This window comes from Pseudoliparis swirei, chromosome 20, assembly GCF_029220125.1.
Source record: "Pseudoliparis swirei isolate HS2019 ecotype Mariana Trench chromosome 20, NWPU_hadal_v1, whole genome shotgun sequence".
Lineage (NCBI taxonomy): Eukaryota > Metazoa > Chordata > Actinopteri > Perciformes > Liparidae > Pseudoliparis > Pseudoliparis swirei.
The window spans coordinates 6,875,565-6,902,416 of record NC_079407.1 but is presented as its reverse complement, the minus strand read 5'-3'; the positions used below and the strand labels follow the sequence as shown (position 1 = coordinate 6,902,416).

At 45.5% G+C, this 26,852-nt stretch overlaps 1 protein-coding gene across 15 annotated transcripts in view; it reads right to left on the bottom strand.

The window, feature by feature from the left end:
* The window catches only part of LOC130210372 (protein Aster-B-like), an 86,899-nt gene that overhangs the window by 7,425 nt on the left and 52,622 nt on the right, over positions 1-26,852 (bottom strand). For 6 of the 15 annotated variants that reach the window (XM_056440577.1, XM_056440571.1, XM_056440578.1 and 3 more), the window contains 14 exons: positions 17,147-17,357; positions 13,628-13,648; positions 12,098-12,121; positions 9,962-9,982; positions 9,317-9,340; positions 4,011-4,095; positions 3,351-3,454; positions 3,127-3,222; positions 2,800-2,880; positions 2,588-2,703; positions 1,799-1,961; positions 608-794; positions 300-443; positions 62-180 (listed from right to left, as the gene is read on the bottom strand). In XM_056440577.1, the coding sequence (XP_056296552.1) occupies positions 62-180; positions 300-443; positions 608-794; positions 1,799-1,961; positions 2,588-2,703; positions 2,800-2,880; positions 3,127-3,222; positions 3,351-3,454; positions 4,011-4,095; positions 9,317-9,340; positions 9,962-9,982; positions 12,098-12,121; positions 13,628-13,648; positions 17,147-17,260 (1,299 nt within the window). In that variant the 5' untranslated portion in view covers positions 17,261-17,357. The other 9 variants (XM_056440574.1, XM_056440565.1, XM_056440566.1 and 6 more) reach the window with 9 other exon arrangements.

Sequence of the window (26,852 nt, the reverse complement as noted above, 5' to 3'; positions counted from 1 at the left end):
GTTGATTGTTAATCCTGAAACGTCGCCTCAAACATTTCTGAGACGCACGCGCTGACTGTACCTGTGTCTCGATGACCGTGGCCGTTTTGGGAGCCAGGGGGTTGGACAGCGAGATGGTGTACATGATCTCTCGAGTCTGGTTCCCAGCCTCCTCTTTCTTCCACGGGTGGTACACCACATCTGAACAGCAACGCCATGAGAGAGCTAATTAGCCGCGACCGCAGTGACCACATTTACTCCAGAGAGATCAGGGGGGGGGGGGGGGGGGTCATGGCGTAGAAGCATCAGAAAGTACTGACCTGAGAATCGCCTCTGTTCCATGAAGTCACTCATGAACTGCGACTCCGTGAAGAGGATCGCGTAGAGCTTGTCCACACTGAACTTGTAGATCTCATTGATGTGCTGCCTGCCATTCAGATCCTCGTGAAAGGCCTGCACTTCACCTAAGTGTCCAAGAAGAGACGGCAATTAAATTCAGAGGTGTGCTGACAGGTCTGTTGTCAAATCCTGTGACTCTCGTCATCTGTCGTCGTGCTGTGAAATCAGTCTCCACGAGGTTATGCGTTCATGTCAAACGGGAGCGCTTCATTCTGTTCTGTTCCGTTACCCTCGTCGTGCGTTTCGGACGAGTCACTGAGCTCAGTCGGGATGTCTTCGTTGAAGTCCAGAGACGGCGAGGGGACAGGACCACCAGGCCCGCTGGTATCAATGTTCCTCTCCTCCAACAAAAGGGGCAACGCGAGCAGCTCGCCGTCCGCGAGGCAGTCTGCATACTCTTCTGCTGGGAGGTCAAACTGGAGAAAGAAATCAGTTGAAAGCTGGTCACCGCTGTGCTCATTAAGCAAAAATGATTATGGCTCGTATTCCTTACTTTTAATAGTATGTATTACTTTTCAATGTGCTGTACTGTAGCTTCACATTGTGTGTATTTTGTGTTCTTCTCACCACATATAGTGTATATATTGTAGTGTGTCTTATTCTGTTGCTATTGTTTTACGTTTGTTATGGTCTGTCAAGGGACTACAGATGCACATTAGCTGTAGCTACAATCTGGTAGAGTGCATCAAATGGTGACATTTATGTTTTGACTCTACATCAGGGGTCGGGAACCTATGGCTCGCGAGCCATATATGGCTCTTCCGGTGACGGCATATGGCTCCCAGACAATTTTGAGTTGAAAAAACAAAAAATCTCCGCCCGCCCCCCTGTAATTTTTTCTATCGCGCCAGATTACAGCTGAAGTGATTTAAGGTCCTTTTCCTAAATACGTCTTTGTTCTTTTATTAAACTAAACGTCTGTTATTGATCGTCTCTACACAGCAGCATGTCACTCTGTCTCTACGTGTCGTGTTAACACTTCTCGGCTCGTCGTCTCGCGCGCCGCAGAGCTCCGATGCCGGCGTGTGCGCGGACATCGGGGCGGAGCAAAGAAAAAGTCCCCCCTGCATCATGCAGCACCAGAAGTCGCATTAAAAGCAAGACATATTTATTATACATTAAAAATACAATATGGCTCTCAATGAAATATATTTAGAAATATTTGGCTTTTATGCTCTCCCAGTCAAAAAGGTTCCTGACCCCTGCTCTACATGGTGCCTTTTAAATAAAGATAATAATAATAGAAAAGAAGAACAAGAGCATCAATCACATCAATACGGTTTCCCTGTCGAGGACATGTCCTGTCGTTCTTCTGACCCATATACAGTACCAGTCAGGTACTGTAGGTGTTGCAGTTGATTCAACATCTGTTAATGTACATATGTGTGTGTGTGTGTGTGTGTGTGTGTGTGTAACTTACTGTGATGGGGGCGTCATGGTTGCCTGGGCTGGGCATGGTGCTGTTTGGAACCATCTTCTTATGCAGTGGCAGAGGACTCCCCTCCGGCTTGGCCTCAACGCTGCTCTTCGACAAGTTGTCATTGTTGATCTCACTCTCTTCGATGGGAATCTCTTCACTGAACCTGCAGTTGGCCAGAGACCGTCACATTGAGTTACGCTCACCTCCTCTCACACTGTGAACGAGGTTCTTGCAAAACCTGTGTATATGTATCTGTGTGCATATGAAATCCTTGTTTTAAACTAGTCCACATGTGTGAGGACCGAGTAAAGATGATCTCCACTTCTCTTTACTAAGGGCCATGTCGACTGTCTCTCGTTCACAACGGCACAATCGTTTCCTCAAAGGCGAGATGACAGTTTAAACTTGAGACGCCGCGAGCGCTCTGTGGAGACCACACAGAGTCACACCACGGCTTTGTATTGATTTCACCTTGTGAATCCACTTCAGACATGAAGGGAAAACTGAAATCACAGAATGAACCGAGCCTTCAGAAGAATGCAATGTTTGATGTGCTGCATCTATTGCGTCTTTCGCGTGAAATCAAATGCTATAAATTGCGGCACGAATGAGCAGAGAAGCAGAGAAGGGTGTTCAATGTGTTCGTAGGTGATGCTTCTTAGGCGCTGCTTCTTACGGCTCGTGTTGGGCTCTCTAACTCATTTTGAAATTTCGGGCAATTCGGTAATCGACTGAAATGTGCTTATGTAGTAACCATAGTAACTGATGATGGAGCATCAATAGACTCACCCCATGGTGTTGAAGTCATCATCCGGGGGAACGTAGTCCTCGTCGTCGCTCGTGAGGCCGAGCTCGTTGCCGTAGCACTGATGAACAAAGTGCCAAAGTTCTTTGGGGCACAGCGGCTACGGATGAGAGGCGGCGGATGAGAAGACTCAGAAAAGTATGATGAGGAGAATTGTGAACAGAATCACAAACGAGCAGATGAGATGTTTGCTTACCTTGTCCAGCAGCGCATTCTGCCACAGTCTGAACATCATCATGTAGGTCCGGTCCCTGGCTCCGAAGGAGCTGAAAAAGTGCTGTGGAATATATATTCTTATTATGCACATTTCTATTCTAGATTACCTTTAATTTGTGGCAGTGATGTTGGACATTGATATCTTGCCAGCCAATATTCTCCGGTAACTGCTGTGAACCGACACACTTTGTCCCTCAAGGCTTCTCTCCTGTCCCATTAGGCGAAGACGATTGCACTTAAAACACATTTACTAGCGTAGCGTCTTTACTTTCTCATACAAGCGCCTGTATTTAGTCGTATTGTTTACCTTCTCGGTGTCTGTGCAGACCTGGATGGCATTGGGAATGAGGCGGGCAGTCTTCTCTTTTGTCATTGAGCAGATGTCCTTTAGCCGCACTGTCAGCTACACACACACACACACACACACACACACACAATTGGACATACACCCACACACACACATTCTAGTACCAAGCGTGAACCAATACTGCCAAAGTAAGATGCATGGGAATGCCCAGAGGTCGAGCATACCAGCGTTTCCCAGCGGAAGATGTTGCTATAGAAACAGATCCAGTTCTCGGAGAGGTAGAGTCGTCCCTGCAGGAGGATGTCCCGTTGAAGAGCACACGAGTAGTCTGGAGCATAAAGTGAAACCACACTCGTTAAGCGGGATGCAAAATGACGTCACAGGAAAAAATAAATAAAAGATCAGATATTAGAACGTGCTGATGTCCAATCGGATTCATGAAATAAACAGTTCTTTTGAAGGCGCTCTCTTCGCTGTCACAAAGAAAGCTCACTGCAGAGCATTTGAACATTTCCCCTTGTGTGTATATCTTGTTTATTAGCTGGGAGATCATCAGGAACAAACCATAAAGCTCAACTCATCCAACATGAACTTGGTTTTACCCTAAAAGTTCTATAATTCAATGAATTTTAGACAATCACTGTATTCATTAGAGTTGTGGAAATTCATGAACTCCGCTCCACTTGTGATATTATTATTGATCATATCAAAGAAGCTTAGATTGCTGGAACTGTTCATTACCAGAACAGAAGTTTCTATAAAATAAGTAGAGCATGATATTTACATGACACTCGGAATGTCCAAGTTGATGCTTGCGTCTCCTCTCTGTTTTGTAAGAATTAACCATTTTTCTATCGACTAATAACTGAGCTGCGTCAACTTACCCACAATGAGTCTCTCTGTGTCGGGCAGCTGCTTGAAGATTTTCCTAAAGTCTTCATTGCGCTGCTTGTATGTCGGGCTCAGCACCTGCAGTGACACGCAGAGTCAGAAACGCCACGCCGCACACTGCGCGCTCCTCAAACTCACAACACTCTCCATGCTCTCGGACGCTCGCACACAGGAGTCGCCGCAGCCCCGCCCACCCCCGCGAGTTCATTGTTTCCGTGAGCGTGTGAGACAACCTCGTAAATCCAGCCACAGGTCTGATCGCGGTGTCGGGTTCGCGCTCCTCATACCGTGGATTTTCACTCTGTGGGTGGTTTTTGACAGGCTCTGGAAATGGATGTGTCGGGAATGGCAAGCAGAGGTGTGTGGCCTGAATGGGCGTCTTGCTGATACTCAAGAACAAAAGTGCAATCCCACACCGTCAGCCCGCTGCAGATCATTCGATACACATGCTGCCACGACTGTGAGCATTTGCAATACGAGTCCCATTCGTCAGATTTGCATCCTCGTGTCTGACAATGAGGCTCTTGTCGACTGACAATAGGGGTATGACGACTGATGAGACCTCAAACGAAACTGTATAACCTGATGAAAAACAAAAGGTTCTCAGCACTGGGAAAGACATCCTCATTCAACACGATCCCACGTTTCTTTGCTGGGCTTCAGCCGTCTCGGTTATTTTCAGAGATGAATAAAATCTCCGAATGCGTGTGCCAAAACTGAGGGCTCTCTGTCTCCGTGTGCCAGATGCCAGGAAAGAAGGAAACAATGGCTGCCAATATGGTAACAAGACGTATGCCGAGACAAAACCTCTCTTCTCCGCCTTTGAGAAAGAACACCTTGTTCACATTAGAAATGCCTCCCTTGTAAAACAAAAAGCATTTGTAATGCAGGAATAATGTTTGGGAGCATCGGTTTTCTATTTGCCTCCGAGACAAAATGCGGTGATGAGAAACACTGCTCTGAAAACAGGAGTGACCCAAAATAATTGAAGGGAATTGGAATTGAATTAACTGCATCCATCATCATGTTTACATTGTTTAAAACCGTCATCCGTGACCAGAAACGACCAAAACGCACCGTCGTTGTTCCCAGTTCAGGTCACTCACGCCAAACAACAGGCCTCTGTGAGAATTTAAAAAGCTATGGCTCATAACCAAACCAGTTGTTCTTCAGTAGAAGGGAAGTACAGTATGCTTACAGTAGAACACAATAACAAACGTGTTTCAAAGCCTTAGAACTGTGAAGAGCTCAATAAGTATATCCAAATGCCAACATGTTCTTTACTATGCCACATCATTTTCCTCATTGGTCTCCTTGTGGTTTTCAGTGGAGGTCAACTTACAGCAGGGATCTCCTCAGTGGCCCACTCGGGGTTCTGGAGGTTGGAGGCAGCCCAGCCCCACTCCCAACCCCACTCCCCTCTAGCTGGACCATGCAGGAGCCACCCTGCCAGCGCCTCGTCCAGCTCCAGCACGGCCTCCCAGTCTGACATCGTGCAATCCTCATCCAGTTCCATATTCGCCCGCCCCAGATCCGTCTGGCGCCTGGATGGCAGCTTTTTTTCCCCAAATCGGGGGGCCCAGTGGGCTCTTCTGACGCCGGCGGACTGGTCACTTACAGTGGGTTTGGAAAATAAGAGCAGACAGAGACTCCAGATTCCAGGCGTTCGCAAGCTGCAGTATCCGCCCCGTTTTGGGTGCTGCTCCCTTTCAGCGCTGAGCGGTGGACACGGCACACTCCAGCCACATGATCCTTGTCTCTCTCTGTCTCTCTCTCTCTCTCTTCCTTTCACACACACAGGGAGAGGAGTTACGGCCGTTGCCCTCTAGTAACCCCAGCCAACAAGTCTTTATTATCATGCCTGTAGCTCTTTCCTTTTTTCCCTGCTAACTCCTCCTGGTAAGTGTGTGAGCCGAGTGCGTGTGTGTGTTTATTTGGAGGGCGATTTCCAGGTCAGAGTGCCTTGTAATTACTCAGTTTACGACCAGAAAAGAATGAAGTGACTTTGTTTGTATTAGCTCTCCACTCCGCAGAGTAACGGTGGAATAAAAAAGGAAGGAAAACCGGACTGAATAAAAGAGAGAAATGAATGTTTCCAGTTGTCTCGAGTCCGTCTCTCTGTCCGTCCGAGTGACTGGGTTACAGAAAACAGATGTGAGCATAACCCCCAGTTACCTCCGTCTGCAAAGCAACACCATCCATCAGCGTCTGCACTGGTTTGCGGTCCAGGTCCTACAACGTGGCCCGAACCAACACAATATGTCCTTGTATATCCGCCTCATGTGATCGTCCATTTCATGTCAGAATAGCTGCAGGCATCCAAACTAAAACGCCGCAAAAGGACAGATCAGCGCCGTTCCGATGGGATTGGAAGGCATGAGGCGTACCCCCGCCTTGGTATTGGGGTCAATCATGTATGTGTGATACTTGATCACCCTCTGTTACTCTTAGCAGGCACCAAAGATGCAGAGCTCGCCGCTCTTATTTTAGCAGCGCTTAAAAGCAAAACAATCCGTGTGCATATCCTCACGGTATTCTTAACTAAACATATTTCAAAAGTCAAGACTTTGGGGAGAGAGGAGGAGGGCTTTGTAATGTAGGTCCCAGCAGCAATGAAAAGAAAGAAAAAAGATGTTGCTCCGGCTTGCATTTTATTAACTCCTGCTGGATGTGTAGCCCACATACGAGCGCTGGAATTCAGCCACGACTTCCACCTCTCTCCTGCAGTTATTTCCCGGGCCTCACTTTAACCAGACACCGAGGGGATGCAGGAAAAATAAATGGGGAAGTGAACTTCAGCAGGGGGCCTCTTGGAAAACAGTGCTGGTCATTCAAGCTCCGCTCTTAAAAAGAGAAGCAAGAAAAAATAAAGGCCTTTACATCATGTGGCTGCAATTTCAGCAAAACGAGGGTTCATTACTCGTCCTTTATTTCCTGCTCACCCCGTTCCTTTTCTCCAATAAATCAAGCAGAGAATGAGGCCATTGTGACAGTGTGAGACTTGGGATGAGGTGGGGCTGCAGATACGCAGTGTTTATGGATTTGGTTAACTATTAACAGTGTACAAACAGTCGGAGATGAAGGAGACTGGTATTGTAAAGCAGGGTGGGGTTTTGGTGTTTTAAGGCCGATGGGGGCTCCGAGGTGTGCGAGTCTATCCTGTTAATAACACTCCCATCCTTTTAATGTGCTCATTTGAAAAGGTATGTGGCCGCGCATCGATCCGAGTGCAGCAATGGGAAAGGCCTGACGTACAAACTCAATTCCCTCACTGTCTAAAGTTCTAATCTCTAATCCTGCTAATTTGGCACGGAAGCGTTGCGACAAACTCGCGTGGATGCAAAGCGAATGAATGGCCGCTTATCCGAGGCCTGATGGCCACAGGCACTGGCCTCACATTAGGACGGGTGGGCTTTTCATCACTGTGGCTTCAGTGCCATGGGGGGGGGGGGGGGGGGGGGTCGTCATCGCCGTGCACACATACACACATGCACGCCCCGCCCGACATGCAGGTGCATGATGGGTACCACACCCACATACAGTCACAGCCAACTGATTTGTAGGCACCAATAGGACATCTGGTCTCACTCAATTGATTAAGCGTCAGTATTTATTGTGTGAGTAAGGATGAGTGTACAAGATGTCCGGAACACAGCTCTACTGGGATTAACCTTTTTTTAAAGGGTCAATTCACCATTGTTTTGAAATACTCTAAAGCTGAAATACTACTTATTCTTAAGTTTAGATTTTAAGTTTTCACTTATTCTAAAGGTCAAGACGGGTGTTGCTCTATATTTTTCCTACTGTCAACAACTCCCATTGAAAAAGACCAAAACCAATGATGCCTGGGTCCATCTCTTGATCTTTCTCCTACTCTATTAATGGAACCCAGCCATAAGCCCACTGGCTCCAACTGAAGACAAACATCTTTAGAAGCAGGCCGCACATTCATTTTTATAAAGGCAAAGTCATCCTATCAAACAGCTGGGAGCTGTAGTTTTGAGCAAATGTTACTCAAAGACACGTAAACAGGGTATTTGTTGGGGACTATTTTCAGCAGCGGATTAATACACAGGCTGCACTCGTGAGCATTTCCATAGCAGGATGGAGGTATGTGGGATCGAGTCAAGATAAACTACAGTGGCCATGTTCATGATAATGAGGGTAACGTCACACATGGCTCACTAGTTGTTTGGATAACATTCAGGATCGTTGCCATGGAGGAATAAACAATGTCAGGTTTAGGCTACAGACACACTACTTGTTAGCAGGATATAGTTGTTGCAGGATTTGGTCTTTTCATGGGATTTGTTGATAATAAAACTTATACTATCACCAGCTTTATCCTTTAAGGGAAAAATATGTTGTGACTTGATGGTAGGCGGCATCAGACGGGGGTTTACAAGAAGGTGATCTGCAGTCTTGCCGTGTCTTTGATGACAAGAGCAGATGGTCCTGGTATCTTGTACACGTGATGTATACATACCGTGCTGGTTGCCAACTGTCTGTCATTTGTCAACATGACATTTGCATCTGTTAATGAGAGCACCAGCGACTCCAGCGTGTCACTCGTGATGCTCCTTTCTAGGTAGCGGGGTCAGTAGTGGCTCACAAGAGCTGGCTGCATTAGAGAAGCTTTTAAGAAAGGTCTCTGGACTTTTTGGACCAAGCCTCCTTTTACGTCAACAGCGGTTCTCCATTTGCCTCATCTGCAGGACGGTCCCTGCATCTGCTGTTGATTGTCAAACGCGAGCCTCTTTGTTTGTGTTTAGGACATGGACACAGAAACAGGAGTCGGCAACAGAAGGGAAACATGCCACGCCCACAAGCGCCATGCTTCATTCCCCTGTTGTTCAAAGGCATTCAAGGCTCGTCCAGAGGCCTCTGTGGCGGTTTGTTGATTTGTTTAATACAGTGAGAAACTCAGTGGGCTTGTTACCACCTGTTGAGCACCAGAAATAGACGTTTGTGTGGTGACAGGCCTTTGATCGCCAGCTAAGGGACTGGTGAAACACAAATCCACAGCACATTTTTAACACCGCTAGAGGAGAATCACGCTGTAATTGAAACGGTGGCGCTTTAGTTTGACAGCTATTGAATGCGTGTCTACTTCAACGTGTCAAAGCACCGCCTCCAAAGTGCGCCTTTGCTATTAGGTGGTAACAACACTGATGGAAGGCAATGGCATGAGAGACAGGCAAGAGGGATGTCATCATTCCACCGGGGTGACGACCAGGACACAGAGCGCCAGAGAAAGAACGTTATTCGGGTTATGCACAATAATACAAGTCATGCTTACTCTCAGGATGTGTTGTCTTTCATGCTGGGGAGAGAGGGGGAAGAGTGTACACACAGGGAATACAACATAAATAAATAAATAAAATGGGAAGAAGTCCAATAAACACACTTCTTCTCGAGAAAGTGGGGTGAAAGTCCAACACTCTCGCTCTCTCTGTGGGCTTAACTAACACAACAGCAGCTTCTGATGGAAAAGTCGGTCGACCACAATCATTCAGGGCTTGTTCAGCAACTCACCGCATGGAAAAACAATTAGGCTGGAGCCAGAAATAGAGTGAGCCCGCCATCTTGTGGTGCATTATAAAACAGCACGTGGTATCTTTTACGATGAGGAAACTTTGGTAAAATGATGCCGTATTCTTTCCATGCTCTTGATTCTCTGCATCAGAAAGAGCCACCTGTTGCTCTTTGGAGCCCACGCTATTCACCTGTTAACCCCCGCACGGAGGACCAGTAACCCGAGCTGGTGACCCGTTAAACAAGGTCGAGGACGGCAACTTTCATCTCGTAAGCGGCAGCACTAAGAACAACCCAAAGAGACTTCCGGGAGTCATTCGCATGACGTGAACGCACAGCAACACACGTATACACCCATCAAAGCCTTCACACGTGTAGAGAATGTAGATAAAAACAAGGTGTGACTTACGTTGTACCAGCTTTGGCTCTTCTGCGGAAAGAGGAGAGAGAGGGAGAAAAGAGAGACAGAGGATGTATTTAAGTGTGTTTAACGGGTACGTGCTGCAGCAGGGCTCTGGGCTCACACACACATTCAGAGGGTGGAGTGCGATCGAGCTGATAGTAACACGTGACGGCAGGTCGCCAAGGTCAAACTGTGCCTCACGCTCTTTCCTGCCATGAATAACAGAACGTTCTCGACACTCTTTTGAAAGCCAAAGACCGACTGTTGGTGTTAACCGGGCTCGATTTTAAACCTCAAAGTGCTGAGGTTAATGCGGGGTGAAATTCTCTTTCAGTTTCGCTCACCGCGCCACTCAAATAAAGCTGATATTTACAGAACGGTGTTTGAATGAAACATTTATTGATTGATCAAATACAGGAATCTTTCAAAACAAAAGCCTATGGTAGGAAAAGCTGCTTCCTGTATTGGCAGAACTGAAAATAATTTCACTCTAAACATATACTGCATTCGTACATTAGATACACTGTTAAAATATGTTTCTATTTAACAGTCATGTGCAACAATATGTCCATCTCTCGCTCTTAAAAACAATCAGTCAGTCATCTATAATTTACCTGAAAGTTGTTCCATCAAAGATTGAAACTACCCCAAGAATTTTCGAGAAATGTGAGTTTTCAATGCAGTTAAACATTTCACAACCAATGGATTCAATTCTTCATGGACAACCAATTGATTGGGTTGCAGGTTGTATAACAGCAGAGGGCAGCACAGACGTATCTTAACCATGACTATGACGTCACAACATTTTCCAGCCACATAAACACTCTTTCTGTTCAGCCGATGAGCAAAAGTCTCAGAGGGGAAACATGCAGGTGACCATTCAGAGGGCGAGAGAATGAAGAGGGTATTCAGGGTAAGAAGAGGGAAGATAGAAGGTCAGAAAGTGATATCCAGTGTCTGATTCCAAGAGTACAAGAACTCAAAAGAGCGAAAAAGAACTGGCAACGTCATCTAACTTTCCAGTTTTTAGAAAGCAAGACCACTTTTAGATATTACTGCATTTGTGTGAAGTTGATCACAGTGATTATCATAATATGACCGAAGATTAAGTGATTTATTTTCGACCCGGTCTTAACTATGCCCACGATAATTTGCCTCAAGAGTTCATTGTACGTTTCTTTTTCAAAAACCCCGAACACATAAAATGTCTCTTTTGTGCCTCGGGCCGTCTGAGTTTTCTCTCCGGTTATCTGGTGTGTAAGCGGACAGGGAGCCGCGGTGGCGGGCCCGGCCGGCTGTGACGATAGCCGGGCTAATGTGGGCTAATCTGATTTGAAGGTGACAGAGACACGAGAGAGGAATTACTCCGAGACCACTGTCTGCATGAGTTGTGTGTGTGTGTGTGTGTGTGTGTGTGTGTGTGCCAGTGTCTGTGGCGTGGTGTGGCTGCACGCTAGTGGGGTTGAGAGATTTATGACAGCATTGTTTACATGGAGAGCGACTATTTAATGTGGCTGTGTCCGTTTGGAGAGAGAGAGAGAGAGAGAGAGAGAGACTATCCACCAGTTGAATAGAGTTTTGCTGGGACCTCCTCAGTGATTTACAGCAGTTTGAGTCTGTCTGAACTACATCACTTAGTTTAAATGTCACATCATACGGGAGGGGAGGGGAAGGGGTGGGGAGGGGGGGGGGCTATGAATTGCAAAAAATGGGATAGACAGGTTTGAAAGATTCAAGAAGCATCTTTGTTCTGGACATTTGTCACATCTGACACGTCTCTGCGGTTTTAAACCCCTGCCCTGTCATATCAAACAAATACCAGGGGAGCATCCGTTTAAAAAAAACGTTTAAATAAGATTTGAGTTTCAGATTACAGGCTTAAAAAAAGAGGGGGTTAAAAAAAGCAGAATCTTCACTATAAAGATATTTTGGAATTAATGATATCTCACAAAGCTCACAAATCACCGTGCTTCCACATTAATTCAGGGGATGGAAAGCATGGGAAAGGACACGAGGGACTGAAGCTATCAAAGGGGATCCTGCAGTCGCACAGCTACAGAGGAAGTGGAGGGCCGGGGGATTTAATGGGGGCCAGCAGGGGGATTGTCAATGGGTCAAATGAAAACAAGAAGAAATGCTTACTTTAATCAGCTTTAGTCTGTCATACTGGAAGGAAATTAAAAGAGAAAGCAAAACGTTAACCAAAGCAGTGAGCAACACGAACACAGAAAGGAACATGAGATGAGAGAGAAGATGCTGAGGTCCGATAAAACAACTCAGTAAATCATTGCCGTTGCCATGCGATAGTTTCAGAGGCCTGACGTTGCTGCTGAAGTTGACTCTTCACCTAGACGGCATGCTCTGTGAGACGCCTCAGTGGTTATCGTTGAGCCAACGTAACTATTACCGTCATATGGCTTCTGCTGCAGAGGGGCATGGAACCCCTTTCGCTGAATGCACTCTTGTATTGGGATTGCATTAGGGCCAGGCTGATCACGCTCACGTTGCCGGGGCGACCTCACGCCATGTCTGGGGTCATGTGACCGCTGCTGACCATAGAGGCTGATGTCCAAAGAGGCTGATGTAAGGGGGGTGGTGGTGGTGGGGGGGTTGAGGGGGACCATGGCACTGAAGCGAAAAGGGATGGAATCAATTGGGATTTGTGTGTGTGTGTGTGTGTGTGTGTGTGTGAGAGAGACAGATTGTGCAAACCTCCACGTCTCCCCATGTTTCCCATTTCTGCCGATATGTGTCGATAAAAGGAGACCCTGTGTACTGTATACTTTGCAATAAATTCGATGAGCATAAGCATCAATAAATAAATAACGGGATGAGGTCTGACAAGAAGCAAATCTGATGGATGAAGCAACAATATCGGTGAGGCACGAGGCAGGGGGGATGCTCTCATTATGGGCAGCTCAAATCGTGCTGGAGCTCTGGGACGCGATGCTCTGAGTTCATCCCTCTGCCGTTACACAACATGACGGATGTGAACGCTCTCATAACCAAAATGCAACAACGAGATACGCTTGGAAAGAGAGAGGGACGGGGCACAAGCCAAAGTGGAAAAGGGAAGAGGAAAAGATTATTTGCAGTGTTTTTTATTAGGAATTTGCGGCAGTTATCTTTTTTTTCATTCTTGGAATGTGCCAAAACCTCCACAATAAGGCTCCAGTTCGCCATCAAATGTGCAAACCTGTTTTTTAAACATGATTTCATTTATCTGAATTTTGATCGCAAAAAAAAGAAAAAGAAGCATATCCTGATTCTGCTATTCACATACAGCATATGAAGCCATACAGAAATATCTGAACATGGTATTAGGAATTTGCGACATTGCATATCACCAGGAAGGAAGAGAAAGGATGGGGGGGGGGGGGGGAGAAGAAGAAGAAGAAGAAGAAGAAATAGAAGAAGAGAGGGAGCGAGTGAGGTTGTGTGGGGTTGACTGTTTTTTTCAGAAATGTCCATCTGCTATGATTGTGGGTGCAGATGGGGCTTGTAACGGTTGCACAGGAACAAGCTGGGTTCAGGGTGTAAGCGTTGCAAACGGGGGGAGGGGGGGGGGGGGTTGGACATTTCCACAGAACAGCTCACAAGACAGGAGGTGGGGCAGAGGGGAGGGGTGGCCACAGAGATATTTGGAGGAACAGAAAAAAGAGTAATGCTTACTTTGGAAAGTCGCTTGTGAGACTAGCATGCAATCAGGAGAAGAACAAAGAAAAATCAGAGAGAAGAATGAAAATAGAAACAAAATCAACCGCCAGAAGAAAACAGCTGACAGTACCAACGGAAGAGCGGAACAGTCATTATCAGATGGCACACATTTTCATATGGCATGTAGCGGCAGAGATAGAGAGAGAGAGAGAGAGAGAGAGAGAGAGAGAGAGAGAGGTGTGCACACTGTGTCGTGGAGACAAAAGAGGCGATGAAAGAAAAAGAGAACAAAACAACACGTGATTCAGAACAGCAGAGACAGGTATGACGGTACATGAAGACGCCAGTGACATGGCTTGCTTCTAACATTTTGCCGAGCGGACAAAACATTCGAGCCACATGCTCCTTCCGGGAAACAACCTGCGAGACTCAATCCGTCTCTGAGTTCAGTTGTGAGTGGGGGGGGGAGATGCAGATGAGGAGGAGGACGGCAAGTACAACACCTGCACTCTTTTCACCTCTTCCTATCAGCGCCGATTGTTTCAAATATAGGAGCCTGAAGAGCATCAATCAATGCTGCCTGTATCCACTATTCAGTAACCAGGAAACCAAAGTAAGCTGTCCAACTCGCTCTTCATACAGCATTTCCTTTGCAAGTTCGGTCTTAAAACTATTCTTACATTAAGCATATTTGAAGAGTTTATGTTTGCTGTAATCATTCCTGGCCATCGAGAGAGATCTTTTCCTAATGCACTCACAATGTAGTGACGAGGAACAAAATAAATGGACTGTTGTATTTGTCCCCCGTCACTTACATTGGGTTCAAATGACGAAAAGTATCTCTTTATGGCCAATATCAGCCAAAAGACAAAATGATAGAGCAAAGCCAGTTACATTGTACCAGACTATTGTTTTAAGACGGACTTGAACACAAATGTGAACCTGTCCTTTAAACCCAAACACGCCATACCTGTCAACCGCATTCTTGGCAGAAAATATTTACACAGTGTCCAAACACACTCAGGAGAAAAATTGTATAAAGGGTTGGAAATGTCCCACTTGTGTTATCATAACCCGTCTATGCTTAAATCTGCTCACATCCATCTCACGGGCAAACGGCCTAAAAGGGTCCACAGCAAAACTCGCTCGACACAAGTAGTCTAGGAAGGAAGCACCTGGCTTGAGGTCGTATGTTAGGTACACAAACTCACCTTTCAGCAACGGGCCTGTCTTCATCAGAGTAATTGGGATGAAGACGTGCTGTTTGCTAGCAGCTGCACCATATATACTAAAATCCTATCTCATAAAATTTTAATATTAAAAAAGATTTATAACAGCTGAGTGTTTGTCAAGGCTCAGGAAACCCTTGCAGGTGTTTCAAGTGATTTGTTTAATAGATATTTGAGTTTGAAAATAAAGAACTTCATCACAATATTCTATATATATATATATATATATAACGCTGTGCACCAGAACGACTCCCTGCAGGCCCTGAATCATTGTCTCGACTGTTGAAGCACCTTTAATTAAGTTTGACCTCTAATGTTCCATTTCGATGAGCCTAAGAAATCCAATAGTGAGCAAATAAGCCAAGATCAACTAACTCAATGAAAAACAACTCCTTTAAATCACAGTTTTAGAAGCGGAGGAGAGTAAAAGATTAGGGAGTATGTGGGATGTCAAAATGAAAGGCTGGAATGGAGTGGAGGGTGCAATCTCTCCTGAGGGGGGAGAGTGATAGTTGCAGCTCACTAGTTACATGTCAGTACAGGTCAATAACAATCATAGACGGTGCGTTACGCGTTCAAATCGGTCTCAATATGAATGGAGACACACAGAGGAATTCACAGTTCAATGCACACAACAAAGTGTTATCGTTATCTATAAATATAAACAAATCCACATATAAAAAAAACATTCAACTATGTTTCTGATGCACACACAAACATTTATTGTTTTAAATACATGTAATATAAATCCAAAAAGATATAGGTAATTCAAAGGATTTGAAAATGTGATAAAAAATCATATTTGTATGTTTACTTAAATACAATTTGTTCTGAACAAATACGAAACATAGATATATTTGTGGATTTCTATTACATTTAGTTAAACGAAAACATATCTGCGTGTGCATTGGAAATATATTATAATAATAAATATTATATAAATAAGTGGATTTATTTATAATATAGCTATTTTTGTGTGTGTTTTTGTGGAGACAATCATTTATATATATATAAATTACAAAATACATTTGTGAATTATTCTGAGTGCATTTTATTAATAATGAGACTGATCTGAGCACATCCTGTGTCCCTACACTGGTAAAATAAAGCTGGGCCCAATCTGACGGGTTCATGCCGTCACAGTTTACAAATGAATGTGACGGCCAGAGTTTCCACATCATCTCCAGGATCATAAAGTCACTGATCACTATAAAATCAAGATTAGCACTCAGCTAATAACCTCATTTCACGGTTGTCTATCTGACGTGACACGTCATGCTCCTGCTAACAGTAAACATGTCGAGTTAGTGTTTCGCGTGCACTCTCTTATTCACGGTGTCCTCGAGCCTGACAGTGAATGCAACATAACATACTGGTGAACTGTGCAACCACACACACAAAAAGCTGTTATCGAGGATCAAATACACGACCGTTCAAAAGTTTAGGGTCACCCAGACAATTGTATGTTTTCCATGAAAAATCAGACTTTTATTTATCAAATGAATTGCAAAATGAATAGAAAATAGTCAAGACACTGACAAGGTTAGAAATATCGAAATATTAATTTAGTTCTTCTAGCTCAAAGGAAGGCCAGTTTTATAGCTTATCTCACCAGCATAACTGTTTTCAGCTGTGCTAACATAAAAAAGGATTTTCAAGTGTTTTCTACCCCTCCGTTAGTCTTATAAGGCGATAACACAATGTACCATGAGAACACTGGAAATGGGCCTGTATACCTTTGTAGATATTTCATTAAAAACCAGCCTAGAATAGTCATTTATATATTATTATTCTTATTATATATATTATTTAACACATTAACAATGTAAGGAGTGTATTCTGATTAATTTAATGTTATCTTCATTGAAAAAAACAGTGCTTTTCTTTGAAAGATAAGGACATTTCTAAGTGACCCCAAACTCTCGAACGGTAGCTCAGTCATCCCATTTAACAAGTATATAGAGCCGTAATGTGTGGCGCTTATGCTTTTGGTCAAGAGACAACTCCTTATAATTAACTTTACTCCATGTGTGTGTGTGTGTGTGTGAAATTGGCACCTCGTGTCAAACACTGATGCAGTTCACAACACCAGCTACTCTGTGAAAATGTTCAGAACAGCTCCGCGAGGCTGCGCGGTCGGTCACTACCGAGAGTCGACTCTTCTTCAGTGGAAAGGAACGCACCGCTGAGCGCTCATGAGCGAGCTGCGGTTGTCGAGACTAAACCCTGTGAGGCTACCCTTCTGTCGGTGAAACAGGTTCGGGGCAACTGGGCCCCGACAAGGAGGAAACGGGGAGCCTCTCACCTTGGAGTTCTTTCCCCCGCTTCTGGCTGACTGCAGGGAGTATGTTCTCTGGACGACCTGCTCGGGCGTGGAGGGGGATTTGTCAGAGGAGTGGTCGGAACCCTTCTCCACCATGTTCTCGCCCTCCTGGCTCTGTGGTGTGGGAGAGCGCGAGCGTTTACGCAGGACTGGTGAGCAGGCGGGCGTGCTCTTGTTTGAGTTACTGGCAGTGCTGAAAGAGAGGAGACGGAACGAGGGATGAGAACAAAATAATCACATTTTGCAACAAAGTGCTACGTCACAGACATCACACACGTGCTCCTTGAAATGTGCCGACGTGAAACACAAGGCGGCGGGGGGGGGGGGATAAGGTTCACGGATTAGTGTGAAGCGGCACAGTGTCTCCTCATGCTCGCATCATTTGAGGCCTAACAGGCTTGAAGCACCATGTGCTAACCCGGCTAATGACAGCTAAGCTTGTACAGGAAACAAATAACATGATCAACAACAGCGGCGGCGGCGGCAGCGGCGAGGAAAACAAATGTCATGCATGCCTTTAGGATCTTCTCACTGACGCCACACTTTAGAAGCAACAGGCCAAAGTTTGATTTCAAGCCAATCGAACAATGTCATCAAGAGACGTAGAGGCTTGAAAAACACATTAATTTGACAGTCTCAATGCCGACATTTAATGAGCCGGTCTTACATAAAAAAAATAAAAAAACAGTTTCCATGGCTGCAGAAATGCCGCCTAGGAGGAAATGACAAGGATCGAATGAGAAGAGATACAATGCCATTAGCAATACAATGCACAGCGCTCCAGCCGAGTGGGCGGGCCTCTGTCTCGAGACAGGTAGCTCATTTCCTTCCATCGTAAGATGCTATCGGGTAGCCTCTGTGATCCAGCTGGAGACAACCTCTTATCTTACACACACACACACACACACACACACACAAATGGCTCAGAAAGAAGCCTCCTCACAATGACAGAAGCGAACAAAAGGCCCTGAACGTGATCCGAGCGGCAGAGCGCCCGCCAGGCGCGGTTACTTGACTTGGCGTTATGCAAGCCATTACGTCACTGCCAGCCAGCGGCCGCTGTTAGTGCCCATGAATTACTGATCGACGGCTAGATTCGGGCCTGCGGTCCAGCTCACGGCGCTGAATCGTAGCGGCCAGCGTTGACAGCTCCTGTATGACTGTCAGTGGCGGCTGAACCAGTCGCTGGGTGATTTTAAAAAGCGAGGGCAACAAAGAGCCTTCGCATGGTGAGAGCTAATGCACGCCTGGTGTATTACGGTACCTCTGACATTGATTAGTCCCGACTGACCTGATTAGGAGGACGTTTTCAGGGAATTCTCCCTTTGAAAGATGTTCGCCGGTGAACATTATCTGTTTCAAGTCTACATCTACTGCTGCCACAGCAGGTGAATAACAGAGGTTTCAAACTGTAACCTCCAGGTTCCTATGATGCACCTTTCATGTGCTTGACAAATGAACCCGGCTCGCCCCCGTCAGTGTTCAGCCAGATTCTGTCACATCTCTGTCGGCAATCAATCAATCAATCGCCAATAAACAAAATCCACACAAGCATTACATACATGGTTGTGTTCCCCCCCCCCCCCCCCCCCCCCCGAAGGTTACTGTTTGTATTCCACAAGTGTATTATTTGTTTTATGCTGAAGGCATGTGTTTATTTGACGATACAAAAATTATAATTCTGAGTTCATTTGCAAAAACATAGAAATCCAAAAACAATACACCCGTGTTTTTGCATTTTTCTTTCAGTGCACAATAAAAAAACATGATTCATGACAATTAATAATATTCTTTGGGATATTTTGTTTGAATGATTGCAACCATTTTTTGGGGGGGGGGGGGGGGGGGGAGTAAATAATTAAAAAAACGCAAATATCTGTTTTTGCAAATGAACTTTTCACTGATATTTGGAAACAAGCACACTAAGAGAGGTACTTCGACTCAAACCAAATCAGGCGACAAAATTTTTTTTTTTTTGTGGGACATTTTGAATTTGACTGCTGATGTGAGATGAAAGGTGCTGTGGGGGGATTTGTCAGTACCAGTCAAGCGGAACCATTTGTCCACTTTGTCTTTGGCTCCAGTGTGAATGACACTGGCCCCCCGGTTCAGCTCAGCTCACATCACTGAACCATTTTGTACGATTGGCCACAGCTGATGATTTCATTATCGTATGCTGTGGGCTTCCTCTTATAATTATTGAATATTTGCTCGTGGCCGTTCTGAATGTCTTGTTCAAGATCATCGGTTCACTCTTTCAAGCAATGTTTTGGCCTCGTGAAATAGCGGCGTACTAAAAGGTACACACTGGAATGGCATTTTGTGTGTTTAATGTGCATTTTTCTGTCAGATTGACATATAGCATGCCAGTTAAAATGAATGCACAGGACATGCAGCTTGAATGAACACCATTGCAGAGATCTGGGGTTCATCTGTTGCTCTTCTACACTGTGTCCTTCTGCCTCCACTCTTCTCAGACATCAATAAGGATGGCAGTGCACTAAAAGTAGCTGCTTCGACTTGTTACTACCTGATTGGGTAATAAGACCCGAAGATGATTATCAGCAGGTGCCTGTGTGTTGTTGACAATTGGCATTGTTTACCAGGAAAGGTAGAGTCTAACAAGAGGATCCTCACTCTGTGTCTCAAATCAAAGTAGTAGTACAAATACAACAGATGGGGGGCATCAATAAAATATCTCCAAAAACTATTATGGATTCCAGCTTTAAGGAATGAGCAGCAAAGGATCCCCCCCCCCCCCCCCCCGACAATGATCCGGCGGTCATGGAGTCATTGACTGACATAATGGACACACCGTGTTCCCAACTGCCACCGCCACTACACATCTCTCCCGCAAACAAATGTATGAGCACCATACAAACGCACACGTAACCATGTGAAAGCACATTCAGAAGGTGAGCCAGTGGGGCTCTCTTCCATGCCATAGCCCAGTTTAGGTAATCCTGTCTCAGTCTACACACACATACACACTCCCTTCACACACTGCAAGATGGAGGTGGATAGGTGTAAGACTGGTAGGGTTTGGGCGACTGTGTGTCAGTGGTTAGCAGGTCCATCTTTCATTCAGGGGGTTGGCGGTTCAATCCCTGCCCTAGTCGATGTGTCCCTGAATTGCTCCCTGTAGCTGTGTCTAAGGTGTATGATTGTAACATGATTGTAAGTCACTTTGGATAAAAGCGTCAGCTAAATGACATGTAGTAGTAGTGTAGCGTTGAGGTTTAGGTCAGTCATGACAACTAAAGAGCGTCAATCTTTGAAAGTGCTATTACGTATCTACATAGTTTAACCAGTGTCATGGCCTCTGAGGCAAAAAGGGGTTGGGAGATACATCAAAAGCTCTTTAAAGGTTACCTGAGTAGCAAAGCCCAGAAAAAAACTAATAACTAGAGGATCATCACTCTGTACTTTCCCTTCGCTCAGAAAGAGACAGATTTTTTGTTGATACAGGAACCTCCACTTGTTGTTTTCAGCCCCATGAGGAATTCACGGCTCACCTCGCCTTTCCAGATACACGGCGGTAAACAATGGGAGCACCGTGGTCCGTCATCAACGCATGAATGACCGAGCCCCCGCTATATGTCCTTCACACACACCAGTTTGTTTTCTGAACCAGAATGGCGGTGTGGAGAGTGAACCTGCGGCTGCAGAGGAGCAGACAAAAGCTTCTCTCACGGACGCTTTTGTTCGTCGCTGCTTCGTGAGACGGAACCCTGAGAGTTTGACACGAAGCGTACATGAAACAGCACTATGAGTTCTTCAACTGTAGAACAATAGACACTAGCTATTCTCAACATATCAGCCACTAGTCATTTAGATACCATGAAGGAAAACCTGCCCCCGGGGTGCAGCAATAAGAAAAAGTACAACAACAACAACAACTAGAATGGGCACTCGGTAGAGCGCATACCTTCGCATATCACAAGATTGGGCATTGAATTATGAACATTTTGGCATTAGTTGCATGCCAATTGGACAAAAATGTATCGTGCTATGGTAAAAAAAGAGTTTGACCTTTCCATGACCTTGACCTTGACCTTGATTGATCCCAAAATCTAATCAAATGGTCCCCGGATAATAACCAATCATCCCACCAAATTTCATGCGATTCAAGAACATTTTGACCTGTTCATGACCCTTGACCTTTGACCCGATCGATCCCAAAATCTAATCAACTGGTCCCCGGATAAGAAACAATCATCCCACAATTTCATGCGATTCGGTTCAATACTTTTGAGTTCTGAAAGATTTTGACCTGTTCATGACCTTTGACCTTGACCTTGACCCGATCGATCCCAAAATCTAATCAACTGGTCCCCGATAAGAAACAATCATCCCACCAAATTTCATGCGATTCGTTTCAATACTTTTGAGTTCTGCGAAATATTTTGACCTGTTCATGACCTTTGACCTTTGACCCGATCGATCCCAAAATCTAATCAACTGGTCCCCGGATAATAAACAATCATCCCACCAAATTTCATGCGATTCGGTTCAATACTTTTTGAGTTCTGCGAAAGATTTTGACCTGTTCATGACCTTTGACCTTTGACCTTTGACCAGATCGATCCCAAAATCTAATCAACTGGTCCCCGGATAATAAACAATCATCCCACCAAATTTCATGCGATTCGGTTCAATACTTCTTGAGTTTCACGAATATAATATACAAATAAATAAATAAATAAATAAATAAATAAATACACGGCGATCAAAACATAACCTTCCGGCATTTTCAATGCGAAGGTAACAACAACACGCTGCTCTCTTCAACGTGAAAAGGCTTCCTGGAATTAGATCGATGAAAGCTTCACTTATGAAAACTGTTGTTTTCAGCGGCACTCGCACGAGCTTCTCCGTCGCACTGATGAAGTGACGTGAACACTGTGGTCCACATCTACCTTCCATGGTTCTCTGCAGCGAGAGAGCCGACAAACAATTTAACAATTAAAAAGGCAAATCTCTCAGAGCACCGCCCACGCATTTACAAAGCTCAAACAAAGCTTAGGATGGATATCGCTATAGCAACCGTGAACAGAGAGAGTGCTTTAAATATTCAGACTAAATATACTTCTGCAGCTCTGCTGGTTAGAGATGTGGTCTGAGCGGGAAACATAGCAGTGAGGCAAAGTGACAGAGTTACGGTCCCTCTGGACGTTTCTGCACTTATCTCTGTACTGTTCGATCCATAAATCCAATTTATGGATATTACCATCTAATAATAGCGTTCTGCAGCGGTCTGTAATATTTATTTTATTAATGAGTACGTGCAATATATTTTGCCTCGCTGAATTAGGGCCACACTAATTGAAGTTGTTATGACAAATTCCACGAATTATAATAAATACATAGTAATAATACCAGAAAACTTGACATTGCATATTAAAGAATACCAATAATGCTTTGTGGTATATAGCAGAACATTCGAATAAATTCTTGTCACCCAGTGAACATTATGGTCCACGATGCGGTGGTAGACAATACATCAAAGCCCATTTTCATCCCAAGGAACTGCATCTTGCATTTTAACACCCCACTTGATAATTAAAAGACTAAAATATGTCATGTGTGAGAGGTATTGGTCCCTGACTGAAGACCCCGACATGTCACTCAAACTAGGTTAAGTGAAATAAAATAAATGAAAGAGAAACAAGCAAGCTGCTTGCACCTCTTTGTTAGTCTTTTCCTGAAATAAGCTCTAAAGCTCTAAATCCAAGCGGCTCAAGCTGTCCGATCGCTCGGCTTCACAATAGAAACGGAGTTCCGGGCCTTTCTGAGCGCCGCGCTTGTTTTCACAGTTTTGCTGACCCTGGAAAAAACCCATCTGGCGGTGAGGAACACCACCGCTCACCAGCACACCAGTGCGCACGCACAGGAACAAACACAGAAGCCTGCATGCGAACACACAACACGCGGCCATGTACTGCACAAAAACACACTTGATGGCAAGATCACACACCTTATCTACCAAATACTACACACTCAATCACTCCCCCCACACCCACATCCCCCCCCACACACACCGCCATACCCCGGGTGAAAGACACAGTCCCTCAACACCGCGCCGTAGTAGCCCTCAAGGCAGCGGCAGCCCTCGTTGGCCACCGTCACACACTTAGGGCCGCTGATCTTCCCCGGCCAGCTCTGATCTCCTAATAACCAGCTTACGTCGCCCTAAACACCACCTGCCAAAGCAGAGGCGACGGTGCTCCGTCGAAATGGCACATGTTGATCTTGCAAAGCAGGGAAATTAATCGTCATGCGGGCTCCGTGTCGCTGCGTGCGAATGCAGCCAGGTCGGCAGCCTGTTGTTCCCGGCACTAACCTGGTCGTAGCCATGTAGAGAGCCCAGAGCTCGGCAATCAGCCCTTTTCAAATGGAGCCATTCACGCAACGGGAGTCGTGGATGAGGCACAGGAGGAAGGATGTGGAGGGGTAAGGAGTGGAGAGAGAGGGATGAGGGATACAGGTAAGGAGGGTGAACGCGTTCTGGAGCATGCCGGGAGGAAGAGGAGGAAGAGGCGGACGCAGCCGGGGGAGATGAAGAGAACGTATTTCCCCGGCAGGCGGTGAGAACAGGGGTTTCTCTCTCTGGAGGCTCCGTCTGTTTTCCTTCTTCTTCTTTCTCCTCCTATCGCTCACTCCTCTCCTCCATTGTCTAACTGAGGCCGATAAGCTCCCGCTTTCTCCAGCAGCCCGCACTTCTCCATTCCCCTTTCTTCCTCCGCTCGCCCAGCCGTTGGACCATCGGCGCCGTTACTGCATCCGCTAGTGCCCGAGCGAGGCTCCTCTCTCTCTCTCTCTCTCTCTCTCTCTCTCTCAGCTCCCCGTTCACAGGATTTCACAGCACCAGACTGACAATAGATATGAAGAATGTGCAAGCGGAGAGAAAGAGATAGAGAGACGGGGGGACAGGGGGGGGGGCTGTTTGCAACTGAGGAAAGAGATGGCTTTGCATTCCACCTCTACTTGGTGCTGGTGGACTGAGCCTGCTGCTCCCTCAATTATTCATGTGTTTCATGAATGGACGGGCAGACATGAGCGCCATTCAGGTCACTTTACAGCCATAGCTCCCTCTGAATCACATAATAAGCCACGGCAGGGTTTGAGGGAAACACATACTGTATCATGGTTCCACGTAGATGCAGTGGCAAATAATTCAATTAGCTTTTTCCTTTGAAAACAAAAAATCGATTAACAGTCGATAATCAGCAAAAATAAAGCTTTTTGGACATGAGACCTATTTAACATTTTTTTTTAATGTGGCTCCAGGATATCAAGAAATGGGTTCTCCTGAAATTCAAATATTGCAAAGCTTGTTGTATCTTGTTAATATCCAATCCATAATTACAGGGAAATCTCTGTTTCAAATATTAAATGACATTCTATGATTCCATTTTTCCCCGAGGTCTTGTTTGGCATGGTCTGATAAATGAAGATGAATGAAAGAAAATATGAAATATTATCCATTGTGCATCATTACCATCGATTTTTAACTTCCAATGAAACTATACTTGAAAGACACTTTTCATGGGAATATAATTGCAGTAACATATTAAACTGATATTTTATTCTATCGCAGTTCTAGTCATAACATTGGAGCATAACAACAACAAATCCAATGTGGCCCTTTTGACCGAAGACATTTTGTGGCGACGCAGAAGGAAAAGCACATGTGTAAATAATAAAGAATCAATGATGGCTGCATTCTATGTAGCTGCTTCAGTTTCGGGGCTCTGGTTTTGTGCCTGCTGGCTCACTGCCAAACAAATCGGGTTTCCATCCAAATGTAGCGCAACGCTTAATCACATCTCCCAAAAATGCAAGTTTCCAGTTTGTTTCCTCATAAATCAATTCTCCTCATGAGCTCTGCCCTCATCGCATGTTTTCTTGCACCACCATTTTTCATCTCTGAGGTGGAAGTTTAAGTGACACATCGTGATTTATAGTTCACACGTTTCATTCCGTTGCACATCGTTTTTATTGATACGCCAACTTTTCGTCCTCAGCCAAGCATAAGAACTTTTGTTGTGGTGCTTCACACACAACCAAACTAATTGGCGTTTACAAATGAAACACGATGACAGCTACAGTACTATCTACACGTCAACTCTCAAACAAACGGTACTACGGGAAAATAAGGGAGGTCATCTTGACCCATTCCCACATTCATACATAAAGATGACCACAGTCACCTCTGGAACTCTATAAAGACGCCGGCAGAGCCCTGAGCTGAGCTGCTGGAAACACTTGACCCGGGGGGGGCAGCAGCAAATGCTGGCGGCCTCTGTGGGAGCCGTGCTGTGGAACAAAGCGAGCTGATCCACTGAGCCGGACCACTGTGTGCCCAGATAAGCCCGCCTGGCCGGCCGGCCTCGCATCAACTGACCTACTTAGAGGGACCTCTGCTCTCTTTGTGGTTGCACCCAGGCGACATGCAGATGGTCAGATTGATTAACGGTATGTCGTGAACAGCCATGGGCACTTCCCTGTTGATTCACTCATAGTACTCATTAATGACTGACAGGCTCGAGTAGTTTCGATTCCCCCCAATTCATTGACGGCGCAACTGTAACCCGAAATAAACACTCAAATACTCAACAGATCTCTCCATCTTTTTTTGAGAGGAAAGCGTGCTGTTTACCGAGTTGTCACGGCAACATCAAAAGTGGCGGCGCCTGGCTGGGTCGGAAATATCTGTCAGACCGACTGTGTCTCGGCCGTGCAGTTGCCATGGCAGCCCGTCAAGCCGTTCATGTGCACGCCGACTTGAAGTGTTCCCAACTAGAGGGAGAAAGAGAGCGCTGCGGGAGGGCGTGTGCTTGTGTGTTTGTGTGTGTGTGTGAGCGGGGTGATGCTGAAGCATAAAGCATTAACACACACCATTAGTTACCTACGAAGCCCGGGAGTTTAAGTGCACTTTGCCGTGAACATGTCCGGAGTAAAAGGAGCGATCGGTGTCCCTGACAGCCGATATCTACATTTCACTCAGGGAGACGGTTTGAGGGGTCCGGACGCATATTTGTTGGTGTTGATCGCTGCGTGTCAGCATCGAAGAGAAATTATGAAATACAGAGAGAAACCACGGCGTCTCGTTACCTTTCCTGAAACTATTTAAATCCAATCCCACGAGCATAACTGGAGCGTTTGGCCCAGGCTTAATTAAGCTGCCTAATTATCCTCAATGTGTGGCAACCTAACGTGGGCCTGGACCAATTTTTTTTGGGGGCGGTCCTCATTGAAGCTGTGACCTGCTGTACCTCTGGGTCCAATAACCTGTTTTCACAGCAGCTATAATTAAACACCACTGATTTAAATTCTAGAGCACTACTCCGGCCCTGTGAGGTAATTCAAGGACTCGGTGGAGATGTCGGAGAGGGGCGGGAGGGGGTAGGAAACTGGCAACCGGATTAAGCCCCCGTGGGACACGTTGCCCCAGAGGCGGAAGGAAGCCGGCTGAGGGACAGAGAGCAGGTGAGGGAAGGGGGGAGAGAGAGTGTGTGTGATCTTTGTAAATTATGTCCCAGAATACATGCCCCATAGGACGCTTTGATGCTTTCAAGTTCTGTAAATCACTTCTACATCAACTAATTGCAGACCATTCCTTGTGTATATGTGTCTATGTGTGAGTTGTACAGTAACTATTTCTGTTTTGTGGAAAGTTTTCTCT